Raw genomic sequence first — 19435 nt, 5'->3', positions numbered from 1 at the left:
CGCCCAGGTGCAGAGCCGGGAGGGCGTCCTCCGTCGGGGTGCAGAGCGGCCCGGGGCGGGGGCCCAGGACTCAGACCCGCCCCAACGGCCCCCCCCGGGACGGGTCTCCGGAACACGCGGTCCCTGCGTGGGAACTGCCGCCAGGACGACGTGGTCTCCGTGTTTGCTCCTTGGCCTGCGGAGGCCCCGGCCCTTCGGGCACGTGCCTGAGGGCCCTTGGCTCAGCTGGCAACGGAGCCATTACCATTAGGACCCAGGCTGCGAATCGGAACCCAGAACCCAGCCGTCCCAGCAAAGGGCGGGGCTGTGGGGTGCAGCCCCAGAGATGTCGTCCATGTCCAGCACAGCGACAGGGAGTGTGGTGCTCACACACAGCACGGGGCTGAAGCGGCACGGGAGCCCTGACGGCCACAGAGGGCAGCGGGGGTGGGGGGGTGGGGGGGGAGGATGGGGGGAGAGCAGGAGGGTGGAGGGCGCCCCACAGGATGGCAGTCGGGCCGTCCCTGCGCTCCTCGGCTATGTGGGCCCACGCATTCCAGCCTGACCCTAGCTGGCGTCCACGTGTGCTCCCCTGTATGTCAGGGTGGCTCAGATGGCCTTTGAGGCTCTTCTGTGACCTCTGACGTGTGGCACGACGTCTACAACCACGGTGTCCTCCCTGCCACCTTTCTTCTTTGGAGGCAGAAGACTATTTCAGAACTAGGTGAGTAGGCCAGAGCTTGGCCTGTGCTCGTTTCCCTTTGGATAAAGGATATTGCAAGGTCTGGTGGGTATGTGAAAACAGAAGCAGGGACCTCTTTTTTTTTTTTTTTTTTTTTTTTAAGATTTTATGTATTTATTTGAGAGAGAGTGAGAGCAAGAGCAAGCACACGCAGGAGGTGCAGAGGGAGGGAGGTGCAGAATCCACACTGACGAAGAGCTGGCCCCGGGGCTCCATCCCAGGACCCTGAGATCATGACCTGAGCCCAAACCAAGACTGGACGCTTAACCAACTGCATCACCCAGAAGAAGGGAGCCTTAAAAAGCAAATGGGGGGCACCTGGGTGGCTCAGTTGGTTAAGCATCTGCCTTTGGCTCAGGTCATGATCCCAGGGTCCCGGGATCGAGCCCTGCATCGGGGTCCTTGGTCACCGGTAGCTTGCTTCTCCCTCTGCCGCTGCCTGTGCTCCCCCTGCTTGTGTGCTCTCTCTGTCAAATACATAAATAAAATCTTTAAAAAATAAATAAATAAAAATTTAAAACAACAAATGACTTCTTTTTTAAGATTTTATTTATTTACTCATGAGAGAGAGAGAGAGAGAGAGAGAGAGAGGCAGAGACACAGGCAGAGGGAGAAGCAGGCTCCACGCAGGGAGCCCGACTTAGGACTCCATCTCGAGGTCCAGGATCAGGCCCTGGCCTGAAGGCGGCGCTAAACCGCCGAGCCACCCGGGCGGCCCAACGAATGACTTTAAAACTCATTTAAAGCACAGAAAAATGCACTACAGAAAAATAAGCCCGAAATGACTTAACACTGTGTTAGGACAGCAAAGTGCGAACCCGGTGTTTGATAAGGATTTCAAAGCACCATGATCAAGTGTGGAGTGGGGAAAGAGGAGGACACAGAGGCTTCCCCTAGGGGCGCCTGGGTGGCTCAGTCAGTTAAGCATCTGCCTTCAGCTCAGGTCCTTATCACAGGTCCTGGGATCCAGCTGCGAGTTGGGGTCTCTGCTCTGTGGGGAGTTGGCTTGTCCCTCTCCCTCTGTCCCACCCCGGCTCATGCTCCTGCATGCTCTCTCCCTCTCAAATAAATAAATAAAATCTTTAAAAATAAATTAATTTTAAACATTTAACAGACAAAAACACCCACAGGCTTCCCCTGATTGATCAGCTATCGCAGAAGTCAGAGGTCTGTCCATCTGTGCTAGGCTGGGGAGCTGGGAGGGTGTGTCGCCTGAGGCCAGCAGAGCTCAGTCCCTGTTGCACGTGCTGCCCACCCATCCACCCCCAGCCAGTCCTCAGTGCTCCAGGGCTGGGTCCAGGCTCAGGAAGTAGCCCTTGGGGTCAAGGTGAATTCCAGGTAAGTCTGGCCACGGGGAGGTGATGGGGGCCAAGTGCAAACACACATGAGTGGCCCTCGACGTGGCTACACGTTCATCATACATTAAGGAGTTGTCCCTTTGACTTTTACACATCCTCAGCCTGGAACGGCAACATCACAAGATTCCACTGAGAAAGTTCTATTTTTGAAGCTAAGGATAAGCAGAGTAAGAACATGTAAGAGTGGGACAGATGTTGGTCCACTGGCACTCATCCCTGAGGTCACTCCTGTAGTGACCAAGAGTCACTGAGATGCTGTCACCAGGTGGGCACCGTGAATAAGATGATCCTGGCTGCGAATGCTGGGAGTCCCAGGGCACTGCCAGGGAGAGAGGTTTTCAACTGGGGGACACATTTCCCCTGTAAACACCAAGAGGCAGTGAGAGGCAGAGAGGAATCCAGGGAGGGATTCCTGGGGGGGGGGCGGGGGGGGGGCAGTGTGTGGCAGGAAAGGACACCGAGGCAGGCAACAACTGGAGATGGACCCAGAGCTCCCATGGCGCCTCAGAAGAAACAGGGCAGTTCTGCAGGGGTGCAGGAGGAGGGCTGGCCTGGGTGCAGGGGCCCAGAGGGTCAGGGCGGGGATGCAGTGGGTGCAAGGAGAGGGGAGCAGAGGGCTGGGGAAGCGGGAGGCTGGGCTGAGGGGCGCCAGTGTGGCCAGCGGGCGCCAGGGCTTCCGGATTCATCGGGGTTCTCTCCTGATTTTAAAATACTGCCGAGTTGGGGCACCCAGGTGGCTCAGTAGGTAAGTGTCTGCCTTAGGCTCAGGTCCTGAATCTAGAGCCCTGGGAGGGAGCCCTGCATCGGGCTCCCTGCTGGTGGGGATCTGCTTCTCCCTCTCCCTCTGCCCCCACCCCCCCCCCCCGTTCTGTCTCTCACTCTCTCTCCCTCAAATACATAAGTAAATCTTTTTAAAAATACAATCAAGTAAAATGTTTGTAAGTTCTAATATATTAAAGAACACATTCAGTTCAGAAGTCCTGTGTCTGGTATGATTTCTCAGCCTCACTGCTGACACTCTGACCTCTCAAGGGAAATTAGCAAAAATCCTGTATAAAATAGGCTCAGAATTCAAAACTACTCATTAGAAATAAATGCCAACAGTGCTATTAAAATATTCTACATCGTAATTTTTTAAAGGCTTATTTATCCATTTGAGAGCGAGAAAGTGCAGGGAGAGGGGCAGAGGGAGAGGAAGACAAGCGGACTTAGGGAGCCTGACAAAGGGCCTGAAACAGGACCCCCAGGTCAGGCCCTGAGCAGAAATCAAGAGTCCAACGCACAACCAACTGAGCCTCCCAGATGCCCTGTCATGATAATTTCTTAAAGTCTTTAAATATTTTCTGGGTAAACTTAGGCAATCCAGAACAAGAACAATTTTTAGTCTGAAAATATTACAACAAACAGACAAATTTACAAGATGCTGCCACATAGGATTGAGAAAGAAAATTTTCTACAGGCTTAGCTCATTTTGTATAAGGAAAGACCACTGTGGTCTCCCAAATTTAGGAAAGGAGCAGCATTCAAGGTGAAAAATATAGAATATAAGGAAACAATACTTCAAAGAAAAATATCAAAGTAGAGATCAGTATGGTCATGAAACCATTAGCTAATTTCCTGAAAACATTAGCTAAATTAGTAGAGCATTAGCCCCACAATAGAAACAAAAAGGGAGTTACAAACTAATAAAAAGCCACTCAAATGATTTGCAAAACCGGGGAAACAGTCTTCTCAGCTAATGGTTCTTTAATGTTACTACCACGTGGAACAAACACAAATACATCATATGTGGTAAAAGAAAGAAAAGTTCTGAATCTAGTGAAGAGCCTAATGAAAAAAACTAATAACACAGAGGACAGTTGGTCCTCAGGAATTTTTTTAATTTTATTTATTTATTTATTCATGAGAGACAGAGAGAGAGAGGCAGAGAGAGAAGCAGGCTCCATGCAGGAAGCCCACCGTGGGACTCCATCCCGGGACTCCAGGATCACGCCCTGGGCTGAAGGCAGGCGCTAAACCGCTGAGCCACCTGGGCTGCCCAGTCCTCAGGAATTTTCTAGAGAACTTTTCAAACTTTCACAAAGGACATGCATTCTGGAATGTGTCCTAAGCTACATTCAGGTATGACGTGAACACCCTAGCCTGGAAGGGACACAGGTGAGGAGGACTATGAATCATGGTCACTTTGCCCCTAAATTCTAACGCCAGTGATGTCAGCTTAGAGGACAGAGTATGGAGTTTCCTTAACAAATGCCTTTGTGCTCTGGCACAGCTGACTGGGCAACGGAGAAGGGATGGAGGTAGGAGGAGAGGGAGGAGAAAAGCACATGTGGAAAGGTTAACTCCTGGGGTCTACAGGAGCTCTTTCACTATTCTTGCCCATTTACTAAAAGTCACATGTATCCAGACTTAAAAGCAATACATTTACCGCATGATCCAGAACATACAGACACATACATACTCTTAATTGAAATAAAAGTTTCATCAAGGAAGACTTACCTCACTACTTGATGCACTCTGATGTCTTAAAATTCTATTCTCTTTAGATGCCACTCTCCATCCTCTCCATGAGCTGTCTTCAACTGGGGGCGATTTTGCCCCTCAGGGGACATTTTGCAGTGTGTGTAGACATGGTCAATTGTCATGACCAGGATGAGCCTCTGGCGGGTTAGAGGTTAGGGATGCTGCTAAACACCATGCTACGCACAGGACACCACAATCAACGAAGAATTCTGCACTCCAACGTGTCAGTACTGTTGAGGCGAAGAAACTCTAGCTTGGGACGCCTGGATGGCTCAGTGAGTTAAATGTCTGACTCTTGATTTCCACTTTGGTCATGATCTCAGAGGCCTGGGATGATGCCCTGCTTCGGCTCCTTGCTCAGCACAGAGCCCACTTGAGGATTCTCTCCCTCTGTGCCTCCCCCTGCTCCCACTCTCTCTCTCTAAAATAAAGAAATCTTTAAAAAAACAAAAACAAAAAAAAACCTCTAGCTTTATGATTGTTGAAAGCTAGAGGTTGAAAGCTGCAACTGGACAAACACTGCCTGGGCAATGCTAGCAACAGAAAGGAAACCAGAGCACCCCCTGCCCTCAGTGACCAGCTGGCAGAGAGGGCTGTCTGCAGGGAGGACATGCAAACAGTCCTTCCCTGGGAGCTGGCACTGCAGGCCCCAGGCTGCAGATCAGGGACAGGAGGATGACAGGTGGCCAGGGAAGGCAAGGGCCTGGGCCCAGCAGCCGGGGTACAGGGTATGCAGTGGTGCAACTATGGCTGTCAGACAACAAGCACCTCCAAGCTCTCTGCACATTGTTTGGGGTCAGGCAGCACTGAGTCCTGTGCCAGGATACTAACTCTTCAGGAGCTCTGGGGACATGGTGACCCAAGCAGAACCGAATTGATTTTTTAAATGCACCTACCATGACCGAGAAGGGGGTATGCACAGTTCCTACAAATAACTGCAGTAACTGCCAGCTCACAATTTCTACACTGGGATCGTGTTTTCAGCACCCTAATGGCGTGGCCAAATGTTCCTTATCTAAGCACCCATGCCTGCCACAGACATGGACATCCAGGATGGAGTCCTCATACAAACAGCTGAGTTCCCCCAGTTTATCCTATATCCCCTTATCATGCAAGGCCTCCCAGGGACACTCAGGCACGTCAGATTGGCAAGTGCGCAGGCAGACAGGTTATGGGCCCTTCAAAGCCATAACAGTGAAAATGGTCAAGGAGATTTACCAATGAGAAAGGATGACATCTTCACTCCAACTCTCCTTAGGTTGGGTTAGAAGGCCTCTCGGCCTGTCCAATCTAACACACGGCTGTGCTTTAGCTTTTTATGTTCAGTGAGTTTACAAACATACTCATTGATAATTAAGATGAACTTGTTATATGATAAGCTTATTATATCTGATAAGCCTATTATAAAACCACCATTAAGTCCACTGGGCCCATAAAAAAAAAAGGTTTTGACTGCTGCCCCCTCATCTCGTCACTGTGATCCAGGAATCAAATCATCCATGGGTAGAGAAAGATTACACAGAGTTCTCCACAGGGAGACTCACAGGCAGTGGTTCATCAGGCGGAAACATGCACAGCCACTAAATGATTAGCAGAAGGTAAAGGGTGGAAAACCTCAAAGGATTATCAGGAACACGTAAAGCTAGCATAGGATAAGATTGTGGAGCACCAGGTATCTACGGCATTGGAGAAAGAGATCCAGTTGCCTTCTGGTGGCACCACAAAATAAATTAGTCTCTGTAGAGCAATAAAATAATTTACGACGAATGCATAATACCATTCTTGCTCTTTGCCTTCAAGTGTCTGCTTGGGGATCTACCCAAATTAAGTAACCAAAACCAGAGGAAAGCATTACCTTAAACATGATCAGAGTGTTGTAAGTAAGGCAAAAATCAGAATACCCCGGTAGTATCAAACTGACTTTATCTGCAGGAAGGAATGCCTCATAGCCATTAAATATTTAGAAGGACATGTGGATGTGGATTGCTAATATGTACAAATTTTGACGTGAAATGTGAAGAGAAAAAAGGGCAGAACCTAAGAATATGTGTGCTCACCCATCTCACCTACCCAAAGCAGCAAGCATGAAGAAAAACCAAAAGAATATTTGCAGTGACCTAAGATAAGCCTAGAATTAGCTTAATAACTAACCATTGGAAATAAATAAATAAATAAATAAATAAATAAATAAATAAATAAATAAATAACCATTGGGCACCCACTAGGTTCCAGGTTCTGTTCCAGGTGTGGTACAAACACTTGAAACACCCATTACATAATTGCACAGTTGCACCAGAGGCAAAAGTATTTACAGCCTATGGGGAGAGTCAGATGATGAAGAATAACACATAATTTGGGACACCTGGCTTGCTCAGTTGGTAGAGCATGCAACTCTCAATCTCAGGGTTGTAAATCTGAACCTCATATTGGGTGGAGAGATTACTTAAAATCTTAAACACACAAGTAATGTAATATACAAAATAATACACGTTGTCACATGCAATAAAGTGACAACTGTTAAGTGTCTAACTCTATGGGCTTTTACATATGTATACTCATGGAATCACCAACCAGATCAGGATAAAGGACCTTTCCCATACTTCACGAGGTCCCTTCCACGAGCAACAAACACATAGCCCCATTTGGCTGACCTCTATCACCTTGGATTCATTGAGCCTGTTGACTTTCATCTAAAGGGAATGATATAGTATATCCCTTTTTGTGTCTGCATCCTTTAGGTCAACACTGGTCTGTAAGATCATCCATGTGTTTCCACGTAGCAGTAGTACAATTACCTTCACCATAGTATATTCACGGCAGGATAGTATTCCATTTTGTGAATAATGGAATTGTACTAAGAAACTTCAATTTACCCATTCTCCCACTGATAGACATTTAGATTGTTCCAGCTATTGGCTATTTCAAACAAGGCTGTTGTGAACATTACTGGATAGGTCTTCTGGAAGATCTAAGCACTCACCACTGTTGGTATATAACAAGGAACGGAATTGTAGCACATAGGGTAGATATAAGTATGTTTCTAGAAGGCATTGAGGGCATTCCAAACGGGTCCCTGTAGCAGTGAAATGACCATTCTAGTTACTCCATAAATTCAATCATTGGTCCTTTCAATTGTAGTCTACATGGATATGTTATAGGATCTAACTATGTATGTAACCTCTCCAAAATATAATGATGCTGAGCACCTTTTCATATGCTTATTGGCTTTGGATATTCTTTTTGGGAAATGCCTGTTCTAGACTTAGCCTTTTCATTAGATTGTAGTTTTGGATATATTGTTTTTATATGAGAGTCCTCTGTTGATTTGCAGTTATTTTCTCCCAGATGAGCCCTGCCTGAATAGCAGACCCACAAAAAGAAGAACTATCTATGATGGCATGTTTGTGGAACTCCTGAGCTACTAGAAGCTTTCTCTTAAGCAGCCCACTCACTCTACACTATGACTTAAAGTTACTTCCAGAGGATGTTGGGGCGCCTGGGTGGCTCAGTTACTTAGAAGAGTTCAACTCTTGGTTTTGGCTTGGGTGACAGTCTCGGAGTCATGAGATCAAGCCCTGTGTTGGGGCTCAGCATGCAGTGTGCATGGGTTTCTCTCTCCCTCTCCCTGTGCCCTTCCCACCTACACATGTGCTTTTGCACGCTCTCTCTCTCTCATGCATGAATAAGTCCTTAAAAATTAATAATAAAGTGACTTCCAAAGGATGCAGTGCAGATGGAGGAATGATGACTGGTGAGTCAGGGTAGAGGCCTATGCTTAGAACACCCATGGAAGGGTGTGAGGTGATAATAAGCCCCGCAATCCCCACATGGACCCCGGATAGAGACCTCAGAATGACAAGAAGAACCTAAAGTCTTAGAATTTTTTTTCACATTATAAACCAGCCAGTCTATTGTTTTGTAGTAAGATGGATAACATTTACCATGCAGAATGATGTACCTGTGTCAGCATGAACAGTGCATATTCCTCCCAAAGGCAGTGACATGGAAAACCAAGTTATTATCAAGTTACTTGGCAAGTATGGAATCCAAACAAGGAGAGGCTAATCTTAAAATCTATGCCTCCCTCATCCATGAAGCTAGGGCATATTCTCCAGGAACAGATCAGTCTCCAGAGTTTTGCTGTTGTCTCTTCCCTCCCCATCTTGCTCTGGCCAAGCACTGTCATCTCCTACAGTTTTAGGATCAGCCGGCTTGGCCTTGGAGTCATATTGCTGCTTACTGGTTTTTACTGTTACCTCCACTGCTACTGACAGGTTCTGAAAGGGCCACATCAGTTGCTCCCATGTTTCCAACTACAAGACACAACAATCTTGTTGGGATGCTCTCCCAACCCCACCTTACTCAAGTTTTATGCTTTATAAAGGTTCTTCCCATTTCCATTAGTATATACACAGGCTACCTATAAATTAGCCAGACTAGTACAATCTGATTCCTACCGAGAATTGAGGTTTTTAATTAGAGTTTTTATTTTTTCGCTTTCTTGATCAGTGATTTCCAACCACGCAGGAGTTCATGAAACTCAGTTTGTGTCACCACTGTTACTGAAACAGAAATAGCAAATCATATGTACTGCTCATATTAATGTTGTTTTGTTCTCTAAAATGTAAAAAACAAGAAAATGCCATCCTCAATTTAGTACTATTAAGGGCCATCCAAAAAACTCCTTGAACAATAGAAGAGTTTACACTTTCAAATTAAAAAAACTAAACATGTATTGCAAACATTAGACAATGTTAAAATTACAGAAAAAGAATATTCAGACTAACCCCACAGCATTCACATTACACCGGAATTTCGCCTGCAACAAAAGTGAATTTTATCCCAAAAAGTAGTTAAGTCCATGCTTGCTGAAAACATCGGTCCTAAACCTCCTGAATGAGGATGAACTCCGCCGTGCATGCCTAGCAAACATATACATTAACCATTCCCAAAGCTGTGGGGGGTAGGACAGACGAAGTGTGGACACGTGCACAACAGGCACAATTCTCCAATTATAAAAACTCATACATGTGACCTTTACTATGTCTTGGGCAAGAGTGAAGATTTTATCTGTGGGAACCCACCTGCAAAAATAACAAATACCACCAGGAAATGATTTAATATAAAATATACAAATTTCCCAGCATGAAGACTTCCACAGGACAGGGAGAAGGGGACGACAAACTAAAATTTTCCCTTTTCTTTAAAAAAGAACACTCGCCTTATGTTGTCCTGGCTTCTCAACACTCAAAAACAAATCTGTACAAAACTACGAACACCAGAAAGGGACTGAGAGGACGTTCAGGGCAAAGTCTTCAGACCTGTTCTAAAGGGCTGACGCGGCCGAGCCCTCCCAGAAGAAAGCAGACGGTTTCCGGGGGCGGCGGGGGAAGGGGTGGTCTCAGATCCTGCCCTCCTTCCCCGCAGATGGCCCAGGTCACTTGCTGTCAACCTTAACGGAATCGACCTGGAAGGAGAGGGAGCCTCCCCAGGGGCTGCCCGGCTTCTTCTTGGTTTTCTTGTGCTGGAACGATTTGCCTTTGGTGAACCTCAGAACCTGATGGGCACGCTGCCCCCCCCCCCCGCCTCCAGCTGCACCCCACTTGGCATCAAAGGAACGGTCTGGGGCTGGAGCATCCACCTCAATCCCCTCCTCCCTGATCCCTCAGAATGGGGTGATGCCCTCTTCTCTCCCTCCTTCCATTACAGAAATGTGTTGGGGGTCTGGGGCTTTATCTTCTCGGCTTGAGGAGTCTCGGCCTCCTTGGCAACCTCGTTCTGCTCCGCTTCTTCCCCGACCCCGGCTTAGAAACCGCTACAGCTGCCTTCTCCCCCCCGCCCCCCGTTGCCCCCCCTGCCTGCTTGTCCATCCTGCGTAGGCTGCAGCGGCCTTGAAGGCTGTGGCTTCTGCTTTCCTCTTCCTCACTGGAGTCCTCAGAGGAAGACCCGACCTGCTCTCGGTCCTTGCGTCCCTCTGCGGCTGCCCGGACGAGGCTCCACTCGGCTGCCTCTGCGGCATCTCTTTCACCAGGACTCGGACAGGTGCTCTCCGTCCTCCACCGCGGGCCACCGAACCAGCTGCCGGCCCCGCCCCCTGGGGGCCTGCTCGGCGGGTGAAGAGCCAGCTGCTTTGGCCCTGCCTCAGACCCAGGGGGTGACCACAGTCTGCTCTGTCCTCTCCTCTGCACGAGGATGGTTGTTGCCCTCGCCCGAGCTGCTACCGCCTCCCGGTCGGACGCTCCTGGCCACACACGCAGGTGCCTGGGAGCCGTGGCTGCTGCAGCTGCAGGCGCCTGGAGCGGTAGCTGACCGTCTTGGCAGATTCCTGGTGGCACCTGTTGGCTTGGCAGGAGCTCCATCCTTGGAACTGTCAGGGTCCGAGCTGTCCGAAGAGCTCTCTGCTGCCTTCTTTGCTGGAGCCGGTCTGATGGTTGCTCTGGAGGTGGCTGCCTTAGCTGCGGGCTTCTTTTCTTTCTCTGAACTCGAATCAGACTCCTCGCTGCTGTCCTCACCGCTCTCCATAGGCTGTTTCTTCTCTGCAGCTTTCTTGGGAGCCTGGGTTTCCAGGGGCTTCTTGGATGGGGCAGCAGAAGGCGGGGGGGTGGGGACTGAGCTTTAGGGACCTGGCTTTTTTCTTCGTGGGTGTTTTCCTGTTCTTCCTTGTGCTCCTCCCCACTGGTGGAGTCCTCACTGCTGGAACTCTTTTGGGCAGTGGTGGCCGCTGCTTTCACTGGGGCTTGGCTGCAGCTTACTTTTTAGGTACAGCCTTCTTAGGTCTGGCTGCTGCCACCTCCTCCGAGTCATCACTGCCACTGCTTTGTCATTGGCTAGTTTAGGTGCTACATGGGCTGGTGTACGTGGCGTGGCTGAGGCTTTAGCCTGCCACAGGTGTCGTCTTTGGCTTCTGGTTCTTTGGGGACTCATCTTCTGAGCTTGAGTCTCCATCAGAATCAGGGCTCTTGGCTTTCTTCGGAGGAGCTTTAATTGCCTTGGGTTAGGGCTTTACTCCCTTCTGAACAGGCTTTTTCTTCTTGTCCTTCTTCTCATCACTGGCTTTTTTTTTTTTTTTTTTTGAGATTTTATTTATTTATTCATGAGAAACACAATGAGAGAGGCAACGACATAGGCAGAGGGAGAAACAGGCTGCCCGCCGGGACCCCGATGCAGGACTCGGTCCCAGGACCCTGGGATCATGCCCTGAGCCGAAGGCAGCCGCCCAGCTACCCTTCATCACTGGATTCTTCACTGCCGCTGCTCTGGTGCTTTGGCTGCAGCGTCTCCAGGATGCCGAGGCAGACTGGCCCACATGGCAGGTACACCAGTTTTTTAGCTGGAGGCCCCTGGGCTTTCTCCTCCTCACTGCTGTCCTCACTGCTGTCACTGGATGAAGTCTTCTTAGGCTTCTTAGTCACTGGTCCGTTTGCCCATAATTTCCACTTCAGGGCTTTAGTAGCCCTGTTGAACTGGAAGCTGTAGATGTCCAAGAGGGAAGAGGTGCTGGCACTAGCCTGTTGCCCTGGCGAATTTATTGGCCACCTCTGAGAGCTGGGTGCCGTGCAGAAGGCCGAGTACGAGGGGATGCAGGTGCTGGCAACCACGCGGTGCGAGCTGGTGTCCACCATCCTCCAGGTAAAATGTATCACTTGCTTCTTACATTTAAATAAAAGGAAAAGGCCATTTATGAAGGGATTCAATCGGATACTGCCTTCCAGTCAGAGGGCAGCACCCCTTCTCATTAGCAATGCACGGTTCTAGAAGCTGTAATTCCCTCAAAGGTCCAAAGAATCCCATACCCAACCAAAGTATTAGTTCTGTGTATACTAAGATAGACATTTTCAGATACATGAGGACTACAAAAATGTATCTCCTGATTACCCAGGAAAATGAGGGTGTAAACAGAGAAACAAGGTCATGAATGACAGCCGTGAAGCCAGCCTGGAGAGGATGTCGTGAACATGTGAGAAAAGATATCACAGAACTGATCAAGTCAGGACACCTGGGTGGCTCAGTGGTTGGGGTTCTGCCTTTGGCTCAAGTCGTGATCCTGGGATCACGGGGTCCTGGGATCGAGTCCCTCATCGGGATCCCCTGCAAGGAGCCTGCTTCTTTCCTGCCTGTGTCTCTGCCTCTCTCTCTCTCTGTCTCACTCATGAATAAATAAAATCTTAGGGCAGCCCGGGTGGCTCAGCGGTTTAGCACCGCCTTCAGCCCAGGGTGGGATCCTGGAGACCCGGGATTGAGTTCCATATTGGGCTCCCTGCATGGAGCCTGCTTCTCCCTCTGCCTTTGTCCCCGCCTCTCTCTCTCTCTCTCTCTCTCTCATTCATTAATAAATAAATAAAATCTAAAAAAATAAAATCTTAAAAAAAAAAAAAGAAGGGATAAAGTCAGGCAGTGCAAAAGAGAAGGAGATTCCTGGTTCTCTGCACTGGGTTCACCGCCACCCCTGGATCCTGCTCACCAACCACACAGCCCTAAAAGCCAAAACCCTTAGTAACAGGATGAATAAAAGGAAGAAAAGGCCCAGAAAGAAGCCTCTCCTCTACAGAGAGCCCAATAAGGCTTCTGGCTCTAAGAGTGTCAGGAAGAACAAGAAGTCTCAAAACACTTGACTAATGCAGGATCCCCTCACACCCAGCGTCACCAGTCAGACCTCAAAGGCAGCAGGGTCAGTGGAGAGTCCAGGCGCCCAGGAAGGAAAAAAAAAAAAAAAAAACAAACAGACAGGACATGGCAAATGGGATTAAGGCTTTACTGGGGTTCAGGCAGGACTGGGAAGGGCCCACTGGGCCTGCACTGTCCTGATGGCAGCACTGAGGGAACTCACCACTGAGCTCTACAGCAGTGGGCTACTAGTGCAACGAGGGAGGGGCAAACTGGCTGGCTGGCTAGAACGTGGGAAGGATAATGTCAGGAGGAAACTTCTCTGAAGAAAAGTGGGGTGCTGTAGGGCTTCAGTGGCCCCGGATGAACTTGCATTAGGGAAGGTAAAGGGGTGATATAAGGCCTGAGTGGAAGTTACCAGAAAGTAATGAAGGAGAAAGAAAGAACACAGTTGGTTCTGGGGGCACAGGGAGGTTCAGCTGTTCCCCCTTCCAGCCCAGGCACAGCAAGCCCTGCACCGGTTCCTTCCTCAATCTCGCCTCACATCCGCCCTACTTGTTGCCCCACGTGGCAATCTTTGTGTACACGGGGTGTGGGAGGAAGCGGTTGGACTTCATGTAGGCAGAGATCTTCTTCAGGCCCTGAGGGTAGAAAGACAAAGTCCAACATCAGGGTTTGTTGCCTCCCTGGGATTCATGCAGCCCCACGGAGGCACAGCAAGCCCGAGACCCTGCCCTGTGAGGTCCAGTGGGAGACAGCAGGTGGTCTTCCTGCGGTCCCCTGCCCTGGCAAGTTAGCCTTCGCCCTTTCACTTTCCTGTAAAATGCGGCAGCTGACAAAGATATGGAGACTGTCCCTGCACTGGGTGCTTTCAATCCACCAGAGATGACAGTACAGGTAAAGGACCCCCATCAACCACCCTACAAGACAGGTCCTACTATCTCCCTACAGCAGAAGGCAAACAGGCACAGGGGCTGCAGCGGCCTCCTCAGGCTCCCAAGGCTAGCAGGTGGGAAGGGCTGGAGGGCAGCTGGCTCTCTTTCCAGAGCTGAGCTCTTTCTGCCTCCCCCCTCCTCCTCTCCCTCCTCCACCCTCTCAGGAGGCCCTATCCCTCCCTGTCATACAAACATCCCCAAGTGCAGAGGGAGGCTCCTGGCATCTCAGGGTTTGACACACACGGAATCCCAGCAGAACAGGGGCGCTCAGAATGTGCCACACAGCTTGCAGGAGAGCCCAGACCTCACCCAGTGACTCAGCAAAATCTGGAGCAAAGAGGAGAGGCTGGGGAGCATGAAAACCAGCCCAGGCCAGACTCTATTTACGCCTCAGAAAGAAGAAGATCCAACTGCTTGGCCTGGTAGCTGAGGCCAATGTCATGGGCACCACTACCTCCTCCCTAGTGCTGCTGCAGCCAGTGGGCACAGGACACTCAGGGCTGTCTGAGGCCCTCCTTCCCAGCACACGGAGGGCCCAGTGGGTTCTAAAGGACTCAAGATCCTGGGACTGCCTGTACCCAGCAGGCCACACACTGCAGCCCACGGATGTCCTCTGTCCCTCCTGCCAGCCAGTCCCCGGAGCTCTGGCACAGTCCCCAAGGCCAGTCACCCAAGCCCAAGCCAGGGCTGATAAGGACCAGCTGAGAAAGCAGATCTCTGGATGAGGAATGGGGAAGAGACTCAGACTGCAGGCTGAAAGTCCTGCTGGACAAATGCCTCAAAGCCGCCCATGGCTCACAAAGCACACCCGAAGCCCTCCAGCCAGTGACATCGGGTGAGGTCCAGGCTGTGCTCCTCCAGCACCCAGCTGGCAGCACAGCACACACACCACACGGCGGGGTGCTCCTCTAGCTCTCCAAGTGCTCTGAGCCCCAGGATGGTGGCCCCAGGCCCGGCTCACCCTTGCATCCCCACTGTGCCTGGCACGGTGCCTCACACCCCAGGGGAAGATTGGATCGGCCAACAGGACTTAAAATAAACGGACTGCCCGCCTCTGACACGGAAGCTTCACTAATGGAAAAGAAGAAGGGAAGGGAGTCAGGGAGGGAAGGAAGGCGCCCACCACAGAAGACGCAAGGTGGTCTCCTTCCACGGGGGCACCCACCTAGGCCTGCACACCCAGGACCAACTACATTCCTGGGGATCTCAGGGTGGCTCCCAACAGGGATCGGGTGGCTGCAAAGCTGCCTGGAGATGCAGAGTAAATGCCGTCTGTGTCCTTCCTACGTAGTATCATCCCCACCATGGCTCTGCTCTACTAATGCCAGCTCCGTACACACCCCCGAACATCGGCTTCATTCACGCCATCCTGAGCCGCAGAGCCCAGCATAAATAGATCCAAGGTGTACCAACTGGCCCAGGAAAGGGAAAGCCACTCACTGCTGCCCACCCCAACCAGCCGCTACCTGGGAGCCCAGGACAGCCTCACTGCCCCTGACACACTCTGCAAATGACTTAGCCTTTCTGCCTCATTGCTCTAACCTGTAGTATGCAGGCAATAATTCCTCTGCCGTGTAGAAATGTTGTAAAGACTGCATTTCACACACTATACGTAAGATGTGAGCATGGGTCCTGGCATAACCAAATCCTCTATAAATCCTACTTCTTTTTCTTTATTTTAGCTGTAAAGCTAAGAAAGCCTTGGAGAAAAGAGAGAAGACAAGAGACCCATAACTAGTAAAGAGGGTCGAGAATCACCTCAAAGCGAGCCATGAACTCCTTCAGGTTCGGGAACGCGTCCAGGGAAGTGGGCTCAAATATGCGGTGCAGGTCAAGGATGTCGTAAACCAGGAAATCCACGTAGGTGAGCTAAAGAAAGGCAAAGAAGGAATGAGCACCTAACTCTGAACCTGGGCAAAATGACAGCCTCCCATCGCCCATAGCCTTCCCCTTACCTTCTCCCCTGCAAACCAAGGCCTCTTCCCCAGAAACTGTGAGTAGAGCTTCATCTTGTCAGGGATTGCCTTCACGTACTCAGGCTTCAGTTTCTCCTGAGACACAGAACAGCCGTCACCACCTCAGACACAGGCCCCCCGGGCAGACAGGCCGGTCTCCCCTGGGCCGTGCATGACCCCAGCTGCCGGGGGTGAGCAGCTGTGTCCCCCCCACCAGAGCCGAGTCACTGTCCAGGCTATGATTTAGCGAAGCTGTGCTCAGCAGAGTCCTCCTGGGTCCCACCGCCCACCTGTGAGAGACTGTGGAAGGCAGAGAGCACCACCTCACTGTCCCTGAATCTGCCACGGCTCCTCTCCAAACGCCCTCCCAGAGGTCACACCCAGGTGTCTGTGAGAACCCAGCAGCGCTCTGCACTCAGATGGCGGGCAGAGGCAAAGAAGCACACAACTGAAATGGCCTAGGGAGACACGGTCTATCGCCTTCTACTTGGCAGGTGATAGGTAGGAGTGGACACTCGAGTAGTTTCTGGAAAGATGTAGAATTTGAGAGACTGAGAGGAAGGAGAGGGAGTACAAAGCCCTGGGTCTGCCCCTGTGCTGCCTGCTGGGCAAATGTGCTCAGGTCTGGGGGTATCAGGAAGACAGTGCTGAGCTAACAAGGTAAACACCTCGTCCAGGAACTCGATGTCCCAGTAACCCCCAACTTGGGGATGGACTCTTATGATTAAAAGGAACTGAGTGGGCGCCCTGGTGGCTCAGTGGTTTAGCACCACCTTCAGCCCAGGGTGTGATCCTGGAGACCCAGGACCCAGGATGGAGTCCCGCGTTGGGTTCCCTGCATGGAGCCTGCTTCTCCCTCTGCTTCTCCCTCTGCCTGTGTCTCTGCCTCTCTCTGTGTGTCTCTCATTAATAAATAAATAAAATCTTTAAATAAAATAAAATAAAAGGAACTGAGTCAAAGTTTTCTTTTCTTTTTTTTTTTTTTTTTTTTTTGAGTCAGTTTTCATGCCATGCATTGTCACTCTTCTGACAGTACAGGGATTGGCCTGGGGGATCAGCAGCTCCGCAGTGTTCAAATGGCAAATAGATACAAAGTGGAGGGGATACAAGACTTCAGTGTCCTGTTGGACTCTGTCCATTGCAGCCACAGGGAGGAGACTCACAAAATCAGGGCTGTAGCAGACCCTGGCCATCTCATTAGAAGTATCCATAGCTTGGTTCTCCAAAATGTCCACACGAATCTTCTCCTCTTCCGTCTCCCCACCTGAGGCCCACATAACAAGAGACTCACCCTCTGCATCCCACCCAGGCATCCCCAGGGGCATGTCACCTGTTCCCCTGCATCCCCACCCAGCCCCACTCACAGAGGTTGTGTTTGCGAGCAATGTAGCGAAGGATGGCGTTGCTCTGGGTGATCTTGTGAGCCCCATCAATTAAGTAGGGCAGCTGCAGGGCAACAGGGGCAGGTGGGTAGGCCAGGGGCTCCCCTGCAACCCCTCCCCCCTTGAACAAGGGCACTTCCAGAGTCTGGCTCGTGTAGCCACTCAATCAGTACACTGTAAAATGACTGAATGAACTAGAACGTAGAGCATGGGGGACAGACAGTGACAAGAACTAGAAGGCTGAGAGGCTGAGCAAAAGGCAGCAAATCCTGAAACCTCTGAGCTGGGAAAGCAGGTGGAGTAGACACCCCCCCACTTGCGCCCACATCACCCCCACCCCCTGCACCTACATTGGGGAAGTCCAGACCCAGCTTGAATTTTTCATTCAGCCACTGGCTTCTGTCATAGTCGGGAGCTGTGGTGGAGAAGATGGAGTGAAACAAACCTCCCCAGAGCCCACCCTCACTGGGCCTGGGGCGGAGGTAGGGCTGGGAACACCCCCCACACCCCAAAGATCAGTGGCAAACCCCTGTACCAGTTGCATCTAGAATCTGGACCACCGAGTCTCACGTCCCAGGTCAGGGGACAGTGTAGGCTTACAGGGCTCTGGGACTTGCGTGAGTAAGCTTACAAAACGTTTAGAGCAGCCCTAAGGGGAACCCATCCCAGTTCCTGACGCCAACGTCCAGCAACTCCCTCTCCCGTCCCGCCTGGGGACCCTAAAAGGCGTTAGGGTAGGGCAGGCCCTGCTCCAGGTGGTGGTGGGTGACGGAGTCAAGCCGCATGTGGCTAAGGCAATGGCTGCTGGGGGACAAATCAGCAGCAGGTGGGCCAAAGCCAGAGGGCACGGGGCTGCGTTACCGTCCCCCATCGTGTACTTCTTCTCCTCGTAGTGCGAGTCCGTGTACTCCAGGAGCAGGCGGACGGCGTGCGCCAGCTGCAGGACGGGGTTCTGGCTTGGTGCTCGCCCGCGCGGGGAGCCTCGGCGGCCCCGGGACCCCGGCCGCGCGCGCGCCCACCTGCCCCCGCCGCACCCCCGCCCGCTCACACACACGCATGCGCGCGCGGAGTCAAGAACACGCCCCGTGAGGACAGACTACGAGGAAGGACTGAGCTGCAGAAGCCCTGAAGCGGACTCTGGTACACACGGTCCCCAGGACGCAAGATTTCTCTCCAGGAGCCTCCATCCACCCAACCCGGCAGCCCCAGCGCTCACCCCGCGAATGTCCCAGTAACCGAAGATCATGACCATGGTGCCGGATTTTTGCGCTGAGTGGAGGGACTGGGCACAGCCGAGCTCGCAATTTATTGAGCTGATCTGCGGCGGGCCAGCCCCCGCCCCCGGCTCCGTCCCCGGCCCCTCCTCTCGGCTCCGCCCCCTCGGCTCCGGCCCGGCCCATCCTCACGGCTCCGCCCCGCCCCGCCTCCTCGGCTCCGGCCCCCTAGGCTCCGGCCCCCTCGGCTCCGGCCCCGGCCTGTCCGAGCCCCGCCCCAGCCTGCCGCGGAGGCGCGACGACCCGGCCGAGGTACGGCCCCGGGCCACTCGGGCTCTAGGTCCCCCAGCCGCCGGGGCCGGGCCGCCTCTGAAGGCGGGGGGCTGCGGGCGTCTGTGCTCCGGCTCCCCGCGGCTCCCCGCGCAAACCAGGGCTCTGTTTCTAGGTCTAGGACCTGACGGAACCCTCGGGACGCGCGGGGCCCCGGGATGCGCCCCCGCCCCCGCCCTGCACTTGGCTCCGCCCCGCGCTGCCCGGATCCCACCTGCGCTGCGCTCTCCGCCCAGGTGCAGAGCCGGGAGGGCGTCCTCCGTCGGGGTGCAGAGCGGCCCGGGGCGGGGGCCCAGGACTCAGACCCGCCCCAACGGCCCCCCCCGGGACGGGTCTCCGGAACACGCGGTCCCTGCGTGGGAACTGCCGCCAGGACGACGTGGTCTCCGTGTTTGCTCCTTGGCCTGCGGAGG

At 52.0% G+C, this 19435-nt stretch overlaps 1 protein-coding gene and 2 pseudogenes across 2 annotated transcripts in view; all 3 read right to left on the bottom strand.

Moving 5' to 3' along the window:
- The window catches only part of LOC144318646 (glutathione S-transferase Mu 4-like), a 34002-nt gene extending 15147 nt beyond the window's left edge, over window positions 1–18855 (bottom strand). For both annotated transcript variants that reach the window (XM_077905779.1, XM_077905781.1), the window contains exons 1-7: window positions 18695–18855; window positions 18340–18415; window positions 17829–17893; window positions 17461–17542; window positions 17260–17360; window positions 16097–16192; window positions 15900–16010 (exon numbers count right to left, since the gene is read on the bottom strand). In XM_077905779.1, the coding sequence (XP_077761905.1) occupies window positions 15900–16010; window positions 16097–16192; window positions 17260–17360; window positions 17461–17542; window positions 17829–17893; window positions 18340–18415; window positions 18695–18730 (567 nt within the window). In that variant the 5' untranslated portion in view covers window positions 18731–18855. The remainder of the gene's footprint in view (window positions 1–15899; window positions 16011–16096; window positions 16193–17259; window positions 17361–17460; window positions 17543–17828; window positions 17894–18339; window positions 18416–18694) is intronic.
- LOC144318181 (nucleolar and coiled-body phosphoprotein 1-like) lies at window positions 10040–10621 on the bottom strand (annotated as a pseudogene).
- LOC144318176 (uncharacterized) lies at window positions 10744–15110 on the bottom strand (annotated as a pseudogene).
- Window positions 18856–19435: the final 580 nt, after the last annotated feature.

Source organism: Canis aureus, chromosome 8 (assembly GCF_053574225.1).
Source record: "Canis aureus isolate CA01 chromosome 8, VMU_Caureus_v.1.0, whole genome shotgun sequence".
Classification (NCBI taxonomy): domain Eukaryota; kingdom Metazoa; phylum Chordata; class Mammalia; order Carnivora; family Canidae; genus Canis; species Canis aureus.
Note: the sequence above shows the minus strand (reverse complement) of the source record. Positions and strands in the feature narration are given on the sequence as shown.